The sequence below is a fragment of the Poecilia reticulata genome, chromosome 5 (genome assembly GCF_904066995.2).
Source record: "Poecilia reticulata chromosome 5, P_reticulata-male-v2, whole genome shotgun sequence".
Lineage (NCBI taxonomy): Eukaryota > Metazoa > Chordata > Actinopteri > Cyprinodontiformes > Poeciliidae > Poecilia > Poecilia reticulata.
This window is the reverse complement of record NC_088834.1, coordinates 23,075,350-23,085,625: the sequence shown is the minus strand read 5'-3', so window position 1 is coordinate 23,085,625 and position 10,276 is coordinate 23,075,350. Positions and strand designations below refer to the sequence as shown.

The 10,276-nt window shown below is 38.6% G+C and overlaps 1 protein-coding gene across 1 annotated transcript; it reads left to right on the top strand.

Annotated features, from left to right (window-relative positions):
* LOC103464955 (rac GTPase-activating protein 1-like) lies at positions 1 to 9,725 on the top strand. Its single transcript, XM_008409391.2, has 17 exons — positions 1 to 324; positions 618 to 717; positions 1,385 to 1,587; positions 1,771 to 1,925; positions 2,308 to 2,374; positions 2,470 to 2,523; positions 2,683 to 2,760; positions 2,886 to 3,000; positions 3,128 to 3,264; positions 3,342 to 3,506; positions 4,523 to 4,618; positions 5,591 to 5,789; positions 5,872 to 5,977; positions 6,082 to 6,214; positions 6,579 to 6,687; positions 7,410 to 7,518; positions 8,565 to 9,725. Exons 2-17 carry the CDS (start codon positions 633 to 635, stop codon positions 8,638 to 8,640), a joined length of 1,887 nt encoding a protein of 628 aa, XP_008407613.1. The 5' UTR covers positions 1 to 324; positions 618 to 632; the 3' UTR covers positions 8,641 to 9,725.
* The last annotated feature ends 551 nt before the right edge of the window (positions 9,726 to 10,276 follow it).

Sequence of the window (10,276 nt, the reverse complement as noted above, 5' to 3'; positions counted from 1 at the left end):
AGGTAGGTAAGATATTCATTATTATAATACTGTAGTCCTTTAAGAGAACTACATCTAAAATATCCTTATTTATTCACTTGACCGAAACTAATTGCCGTCCTATGTGCAGTTACAAGTCTGGCTGTGTGGGGGCGGCAGAGTTCCCTGACACCAGCTTCTATTTGACGAAGAAGAAAACCGGCGCTGATTTTGAACTGAAGGAATGTGGAAGCTCTGCCAGGCGTGGCAGTGTTGATGCTGTGCTAACACACGACCAGATCTCCGCTGAGGACACAAATATTATACACGTCCATCTAACTATCCCACGGACTGTATATTGGACAGGTAACTGATTTGTGGGTTTTGACGTGATTAATTAATGTCGAGATGAACTGTTAACTGGGTGCTAACGCACACTAGCAACTTTTTTAAAATGCTCATTTAAAAAACTTTATGTCTGTCTTAAATATGTGTATAACGTAGTTTTACGATGTATTTTGCGCTCTAACTGTATATACATGGAATGTTTGAAATGGTACTTTCCAGCAAGTGCTTGTGCTACTGGAAAACAATGATACATATCGCGTACAACAAAAGATACATTCCTAGCTCAATAACTCATTTGTTTTTGCTAACAGTCGCAGTGATACAACATGGAGATGTCCGTTGTGAACCTGTTCAACCAGTTTCAGAGTCTCGGAGCTCACCTGGACGCTCTGAATGAGAACATTGAACCACGTAAGTTACCACCAGACCTCAGTGTGGTATTTTCCGACTCTGTAGTTTGCTTAGCTTGCTTAGTGCTACAGCAGTAAATCTCGCTACACTGGCTGGAAATGTTTGAATCGGTTTCCAGGTCTGGAGAAGTGCGGCAAAAAAGGAAACAGTACGACAAATACTTTATCTTTTGTTTCCTCGCCACATTATATAAACTTTGTATTTCTCTTACATAATAACTAATGCTTCTATTTTTTATTTGTGCTTTTCAAATGGCATTTGTGAATCTGAGAATTCTGTTGTCGTTCTATTGACGCATTCTAAAAAGCAAGATCATGCTACTCATGTCTTGAATTCAGTTGCAATATTTGTGATTTTGCTGCATCAACCCTCAAATCTTTATTTTCCATCATTGCGGTGTTTCGACATTCTTTGTAAGCTTTAGCCTCTCGGTCACTAAATTCAGTTTCAGTGCAGAGAAAGTCCTTGAAAGTGGCCAAATGTGTAGGACTGGGCTGCAGAGCATAAGTGAAGATAAAATCTAAATAAAAATGTCATCCAATCCAACCTTTGCGATTTTGATGTATTACATAGTGCTGCTGTGATAATAAATAAAATGTAATAATTTTTTGGCTAATTAAAATGCATGTTGTTGGTAAGTCTGTTGCACCTTTCTCCTGCCCTGCAGAGTTCCTCCAGATGGCAGTGAACTTTGAAGACTGTCGTAAGAAGTGGCTATTGGCAGGTGATGAGCTGGTTTCTTGCAAAGAAGTATTGGCCAAAGTGGAAACGGAGAGGGGGGCACTGGAGGTCAAACTAAAACACGCGCGAAACCAGGTGGATGTGGAGATCCGTCGACGACAGAAGGCAGAGGCCGTCTATGAGAAACTAGTTGGTGTCTAACTGATTTCTTACGTTTTCTGTTTGTAGAGTTCTGTATAGTTTATTGTATTTTAAAAAAACAACAACAACAGAAAAAGTCATTTATGTTGTCAATTTTAATAAAAAAAAATTAAATAAAATTCATCTGCATTAACTTGTCTCTGTCATCCTGCTGCTTTGTGACGATAAAAGGAGCGGCAGGTACAGCTGATCCGGGAGCTGCTGATCGCAGAGAATAATGGCAGCAGTGTTCACCTCAGTGAGGAGCAGCGGTCAGCCCTGGCCTTTCTCAGCACCCATTCGCAGGCAGCACAAGGCGCCAAAACCAACCTCAACTCCAGCCGAAGGTCAGCCTCACGCAACATGGTCTGAAAAGTTGCTGCATGTGTTGCAGCCAAATTCCTTAGATAATAAGGAATGGAGTTTGTGTGGCGCTCCAGGTAGAGCTATTATACCAAGTGGGAGGTTCAATTTAAAAAAGAGTAAAATTCCAAATAGCAAAAGTATTCACACCGTTTAAACTTTTTGACATTTTGTCAAATTATGCCACAAACTTTGTTTTTGTTTTTTCCAAACCTGTCATAAATATAATTTTATATTTTGTTCTGCATCATGACATGTAAATCAACTGTAATGTGTGAAAATTGTCTTCTAACACTGAATGTGGCCTTTCTCTAACTAGCCATTACCACACATGGTTTGTTCACTGATGCTGATTTTATATTACAGACTAAGTAGAGTTGAGGAATCAACACTGCTGTCAGATATCAGCTATGACCAAACAGATGACTCTCTGGTAAGCTTTTTGTGTCAAACAGTTACAGTAGCTGGGACTTAAGGACCTCATTAATAAAGTGGCTCAATATTTTTACGCTGCCTTCTCTCCTTTAGGACTGGGATTCTTCTGTGATGAAGAATGTGAGACTCCGCAGACGGCCGAAACGAGTGAGTCACGTCATTACTCATCTTTTTCAAACGTGTTTTCTCCCACTAATGACCTAATGGTTTAGCCGTTTTTTTTGTTTGAGGTCTAATTATCGATTCAGTTCACTGACTCTGATTTCTCATTTTCTTGGTTTGCACAATTTACTTTTGAAACTGCAGCGTTCCTCTAGAAAACTCACAGATGGTCCTCCACAAGCAGTGAAGAAGCCCCGCTCCACAGGCCGTACATCAGAAAGAGTAATGCTGCCCCCTGGAGCCCGCTGGGCTCCACGACATTTTAAACACAACCTGTTTTAGTTCTTTATAAGTTCATCTTTCTCTTGACGAAGATTACATAAAATGTCTCCTTTATTACGCTTCAGAATAATGAGTCCATCGTGGCCAAAACGACGATCACCCTGCCTGCGAGCGGCGGCGTCGAGGCGGTCTCCACCATCGAGACGGTGCCTTACTGGACCCGCAGCAGGAGGAGGAGTGGTAAGGACTTTTCTTTTCATTTCACTTTTTCCTCACAACGCGATTTATTACCAATGAAAGCAAAATGTGTGGTTAAATTAAATTTTTCTGATCTTTGCCATTTGACCAACAAAATGATTATCTCCAGCGTTGGCTAACACAACCACCACTGACCACTATGACACTGCCAGTGAAGCCCCCAGCAAGCCGGTCTCTGAAACCCCAGTTCAGTTCCAGACTCCTCAAATTAAAGGAGGGAAGAAGCACCACTTCATTCCCAAAACGGTTGGTCTAAGTTCTTCTCTTTATTTGTTTTTCATTCGAAAACCTAATTTTTAATGAACTACATACCTATCTATCAGGTGATCAAGTCTGAGTTCTGTGCACCTTGCGGAAGAAGAACAAAGTTCGGCAAGATTTGTCTTCGCTGCCAGGACTGCAGGATTGTGACCCATCCGGAGTGTCGGGATAACTGCCCCCTGCCGTGTAATCCCTCAGCTCTTGAAACGCCCATCAGGGGAACAGAGGTATGTTTCTGATCGCTTTATTTCTGGTTCCTTTACATGGCAGATGCTAAAGCTTCTCAATCAGGTTGAGGCCTATATTCTGGTAAAGCACAGAGACAGACTGGATTCCTGTGCTGCTCCCTTCTATGTTTTTTATTTATTTTTATTTTTTACAATATGTGATTGTGCTTGGGCTGCACACTAATTATTTTAGTTATTGATTATTCTATAATTCTGACAACGAATCGATTAATCAGATGGGAAAAAAAAGCCATATTCTGCAGATATTTTATTTAAAATGCAGTAACGCAGAATTCCTAAGGTGAATTCGAACTAGACAAAGCTTTAACTGTGCCACTTGATGAGTTTTGGGTGAAAAATATTTGTAGATAAAATGTTTTTAATGTTAATTGCAAAACGTATAAATATTTTTCACCGTTTTGGCTTAAAAAAATTGCTGAATATGTTCTTTTTTTCACAGCGAATGGCTATTTTTGAGTCTATAGGTAATTATTGATTGATTGCTAAATTATTTCAATAACAGATTCATCACAATTAATCCAGTTAATTGTTTGATCCCCAGTCCAGGCAGAAGATTGCAAAATGTTTTCCCAACTTTACTCCACACAACACTCATGATGTTTATTACAATGGAGACGTTTACCTTTTATTTTGAGATTTCTGAAAGTCTGACGACATTTCTATCCACTGTGAGAACAAAGGAACAAAATGGAGCAAATTTGTTATGTGTTCGGTCTTCCTGGAATCTGGTGAGGTTGACTCCGTTTACTTCAAAATGTCTCCCCTGTGGGTATAAATGACCATCCTGACCAGGCAGGCGGCTCCTTTCATAAACGAGAACAAAAACTGCAAAAATAATAACACAGGTGTTTAGATTATTAGTTTATACCTCACTCTTAAAGCAAAGTTTTATAAAGTTTATTTGATGCTGTATATAAAAACGCACTCATTTGATAAATGGACTCTTAACAAGTATTTCCAGGTCATGTACTCATTAAGATGTCCTTTCTGTGCAGACTACACTGGCTGACTTTGCTCCAACCAGCTCCCCAAGGATCCCGGCTTTGGTCATCTACTGCATCAAAGAGATTGAACGCAGAGGCCTTCATGAGGTCAGACAATAGAAAAAACAAACTGTTTTATGAACCTGTGCATGTGGATAATTCCCAGCATTTTGATTTTTTTTTCCACCTTTTGTTATGTTATGAAATGAATTAATCTAATTTTTAAAAATTGAATAAAAACGAGACAGGATTTATCTTTTGCTCAACATATTTTGGAGCACATTTTCAGCAAAGACTACTTCAAATCTTCTCGGGTATTGCAAACGAGGCACACCCTGCTTTTATTATCACTATTTTATACTTTTATCTTCTGCAAATTCTCTCAGCTGCAGTCAGACGGTTATTTTTAAGTCTTTCCAGAGACGTTTAAGTGTATGGAGGTAATTTGTTGATTTAATTTGAGTTCCAGAGCAGGCTTTCTTTATATTTGGCTGCTGTATTTGGGGATGTCTTTCTAGAAAAGCATCCCTGCAACACGATGAGCAACCATGCTTTACAGTAAAGATAGTGTTACCATGACGATAAGCAGTCTTTTTTTCCCCCCAGTCATGATGCTCTGGTTCGAAGTTGTATTTTATGTTCATAAGACCAGAGAATTTATATTCTGAACAACAAACAATCTTGTGCTTGAGTTTTCAGACCATACACTTTTTTTTTCCCACATTACCTTTTGGAAAAATTAGTGCCATTTTTGTGTAATCCAGGCAATATGAAAACATCTGAACATGATCGGTGGAAACAGGACACACCTGGAAGAACGCCAGCCAAGGCTGGAAATGCATCAGTTTATCATTATAATTTTTGAGGAGAAAAATAATTTTCAACCATCTTGTAAGAAGGTTGTAACATAACAAAATGTGGAAAAACTTTAGCACTAAATGGCTTCTGCATCCACTGGGATTTTCTCTCCTGTAGTGATACTTTAGATGACTCCTCTCCTGTTAGTCCTGAGTGTTGCTATGGTATCACAGGTTGAGCACGATGCCGGCTGAGGTACAGTTAGTCTTTCCGTTCCTGCAGGTTGGCCTTTACAGAGTCTCTGGCCATGAGCGCCAGGTGAAGGAGCTGAAGGAGAAGCTGATCCGAGGCAAGACTTTGCCTTCTCTTAATAAAGTCGAGGACATCAATGTCGTCACCGGTGTCCTCAAAGACTTCCTAAGAAATCTGCCCGAGCCACTTCTCACCTTCCGCCTCAACAAAGTCTTCATGGAAGCAGCCGGTGAGTCTCTGAGACTTTCAGCAGCAACTGGCTGTTTTGTTTGTTATCCATCAGTTTATGGAAACTGTATGTTTCTGTGTAGAGATACAAGATGATGACAACAGCCTCGCGCTGTTGTATCAGGCCATCAGTGAGCTTCCCCCACCTAACCGGGACACACTGGCCTGTCTGATGATTCACCTGCACAAGTAATTTTCATCTTTTAGGTTTCAGCAGCTTATCGTGCAAAGCTTCGTTCTGTCAGGCTTGTACAAAGTTTAATTTTACTTAAAACTCTGCATTTGATCACTAGGGTGTCTCAGAGTGTGGACACTAAGATGGATGTAAGCAACCTGGCCAGGGTTTTTGGTCCCACGTTGGTGGGTCATGCCGTTCCTGACCCAGACCCCATGACCATCCTGCATGATACCAGCAGACAACAGAGGGTAAAGTGGTCTGCACCTTGTGTTCTTGCCATTGATAGGAATTTAAATTTAGTTTATTCCTGTTTTATTCTTTTCTTTTGGTATATTCTTTTTGGTTTTTCTTTTGAGCATTGTGTGTGTTTTCTGTTTTTTTTTTTTTCTTTGACTTGTGTATGGGAAGGTTAAAAATGACTTAAATAAATAAAAGATGAACGAGCTAAAGTGAGTCAGGAACAACAATACTCTCAACCTTAGTCTTTAGTTTAGAAGTGTTTAATGTTGACAGCTGAGGTAATTCATATTTTTTACTTTTGGTTTGATTGATGAGTTGTGGCTCTCTGAAGGTTTTGTGACGGAGAAAGCAGCTTATTTTCTGTTTCCGTAGATCGTTGAGCGCCTGCTGAGTATTCCTGGGAGCTACTGGGGCCGGTTTGCTCATCCCGATAACGTAGACATGGAGACGCCTCAGAACACCGACACTCCAAGCCACAAAGGTGGATCACTGCACACTGATAAGATAAAATAAATAGTAAATCTCTTGAGTTTTGAGATACTTTAGCTAGTAGATTTTGACAACTTTGAGTGAATGGAATAGGTTTTCCCTGTTGTATTCTTCTTGACTTTCTGGTGCCTTTCCATTGTGCGCTTCAGGGCTCCTGTCTGCTTTACTGTCAACCTGTTAACTGCATATTACAAAACGGTTTCAGGGGTTTTTTGTCAGTGTTTTCATGGGATTATTTTATTTTATTTTATTTTTTTTACAGTTTAATACAGTTTTGTGCTTAAATCAAGCATGAAGCCTGTAAAAGTTTCTCTGGAGTTATTTAACTTATAAGAGGAAAAACATAAGAAACTAAAGCATTCAGAAACTGGAACACACTGAATTGAGCATGTCAACTCATATCAGGCCAAACACTAATGGGAAAAAAGATATTTCTCTTTAAGCAGTCGTATTAAAAAGACTTTTTTTCTGTTTTGAGAGCCAAAGCCAAAAAAAAGTCCAACCTCTAAACTTCCTTCTAGTTTTTGGGGCAACTCAAGGAAGCTTTTCATGTTCTTGTTTCAGTTCCTCCCGGCACCATCGATATGCAAACCAACCCACAAAACCTCAGTCAATCCCCAAGGCTCTAACACCAGTTTCAAATTTCTCTGTACCAAGCAAAGAGGGGATATTTATGTTATTGACACCAGTTCTTCCTGTTTGTTGAATTTCCAGTGAGCATACTGGGACCAGTGACGACCCCAGAACACCAGATGCTTCCCAAAACGCCGTCCTCCAGCTCACTGTCTCAGCGGGTCATGCAGACCCTCACCAGCACCACCCTGTAAGCACTTATACGCTTTCACACTGTAATGCATTGTTTTTCCTATACATAAAATATAACTGCAGAGCCTTGTAGAAGAGTTCACACTCTAACTTTTTTCACATTTCAATTACAAATGTCTGTGTTCGTATTTAGTACGTTGTAAAGTCAAGCGATTTGTGGTTTTCAGTAGTTTTTTTGAAAGTAAAAATCTGCAAAGTGTGGGGTACATTTGTATTTAGCAGCCCAGAGTTAATAATGAAAGTACATTTCAGTCCTCTGGTAAATTACCAGATTTAGTCGTCTAGAAACTAAACATTTTACCCATTCCTCTTTGCAAAGTAGCCAAAGCTCTGTCAGACTGGCTGAAGAGTGTCTGCGAACATTTTTCTTTTCTTTTTTTTTTTAGTCTTGCCACACATCATCAAATAGATTTAGGTTTGGACCGGGACATTTTAAAATACACAAATATGCTTTCATCTAAATCTTTCCATTTTAGTCGGGTCGTTTGCTCTCTTGAACTGTTTTTAAGGTTTATTCATCTTCCGTCCCCTCTGGCCTGTTTTTAGTTAATATCTACCACACAGGATGTGGGGTCAGGGTGAGATGTTTTCCATCATGTCCCACATGTTGTTTTGTATCCAGGTGAAAAAGTTCAGTTGACTCACTGGATTTTATTGAGTAAAGAAGCTGAATGCATATGCATGGTTGTTTGTCTTCTCTACAATGATGTGTACTATTTTGCGTTGGTCTATCACAAAAAGTATCTTGCAGTTTGTGGGTTTGTAAGCTGGAAAAAACTTGGAAAGGTTCAAGACTTGACTGTCTTTTTTTCTAATCTAATAAGAATATTTAAATTGACTAGTCTATGTGATATTATTATTGCATAGTTTCCGAATTTTCCTGCAGCTTCACTATGTGCATTAAAGCAAGAACAGCTGACATTTATCCACAGTATTTATTTTTTTAAATGTTTTTTTTTTTTAACTGTATAGTGACATTATTTTTAATGCTAAGCTGCAAATATTGTTTGTCCATTTTTTAACTCCTTGATTTCGAACTCTTAGATTTGGGAGCAAGAGCAAAGCCACGTCAGCCTCCAACCGTCAGGGAAGCTTCTTCGCTTCCCCACAGCTGAAGTAAAGGCAGGAAAGCCAAAACATTTTGATCCATATGAATGTTACTGACTGCAAAAACAAGCTATACTTTTGTCTAATCATGTAGGAAAATGACTGTGCAATCACATGTGACAATTTTCTGAGTGTTTTTTTATTATTATTATTTTTATAGAACTTCCCATGTTTTTTTTTCTTTTCAAAAATATAATTTGATTTGCTATCTTTGATCACTTATACTTTGTTGCTGAAAATTGTGATTTCTTCTCTGTAATTATAGAAACAGAGAAGCCTTTAGTAACCAAGCAACCATTTTGAGCAAATTATGCTTTTTGTGAGATGTTGTGATTGTAACCACCTGTCAAGCCAGCACACGTCAAATACTCGACTAAAACAATGAATGGGGAACTATTTTGTTAGTGGCCAGTGTATTTTTTTTTCTCTTTTATGTAAGACTTTTTTTCTTTGTTGATGTGTTTTACTATACAAACAAATCACTTTTATTTCTAAATCACTTTACTAATGCAATAATACTCTAATAATGACAAGGCGTTTTCTTCATGGCAACTTCGACCACTAGAGGGTGCTGTTGCATCATTAAATACATGCAATCCTTCAGCAGTGAATAGGATTTACTGTATGTATTCTGCACATAATCATTCAGACATACTTGCACGCATATTTTTCTGCAAACCAAAGCCTCACTCATGTGAGCTTAAAGTGAAACCTCCATCTGCTCTGTTTGACATCCAATTTATTTGCATATATATTTAACTAAAGTGTTACACTATACATATGACCAAAAAAAAAAAAAGCGTAACATAACATCCTCCCATGCTGCTTTTATTGTCTCCTTTAAGTGTTGTAGGGATGTTTAGGATACACGATGCATAAAAATAACTCGAAAAAGCAAAATCAACTTAAGTTTGATGTGAGGCCCTGATTGTATGGTCATGTTTGGCAAATATTATATTCCATTTTTTAAATGCATATTTCTTTTTTTTTGTGGCATTGTTTACCTGAATAACATACCAAAGATTTCACAACTGAATGGTTCACATTCATTTGTCTCTGCATCAATTGCCAAGCTAAAAATAAAACATTGTAATCCTGCTGCTTTGTCTTTATGCATGAAGTAGGTCTGTTGGGGGAAGAAAGCCTTCTGATTTAAGGCCGTCTCTGTATACACAATAGGAGATGCTAGTTTTTATTAAATATAATTCAACCCGAACAAAAGGCTTTTGCACCTTTTTGACGCGGATAATTATTACCACATTAAAGTGTGTTATTAATGTTCCTCGAAGCTCTGGTGTAATTCTTCATTTCTCTTCTTTTAATTGAATGCAAGGCCGTTGGTATTTCAGATCTTCAGTGAAAGGGCAAAAGCACAGTGCCAGCTATTCCAAAGCTGACGCGTCCCTGAATGATAATGCCTTTCAGCTCATTGTTCCAATAGTCATTAGAGCTATTTCCATAATCTATTGGGCTGAATGGGCAGGCGATGAGGTCCAGCATTATTATGAATTAAAGCAAGGATCATTTATACATCTTATAGTTATTCCATTAGCACTTATTGTGGAGAGTGCTAAGCCAGGCAGAACCCACTGACATACATTTATGTGGCCTCATTTAATACATCGCCTTAGCAACCCATTTGGTCCTCT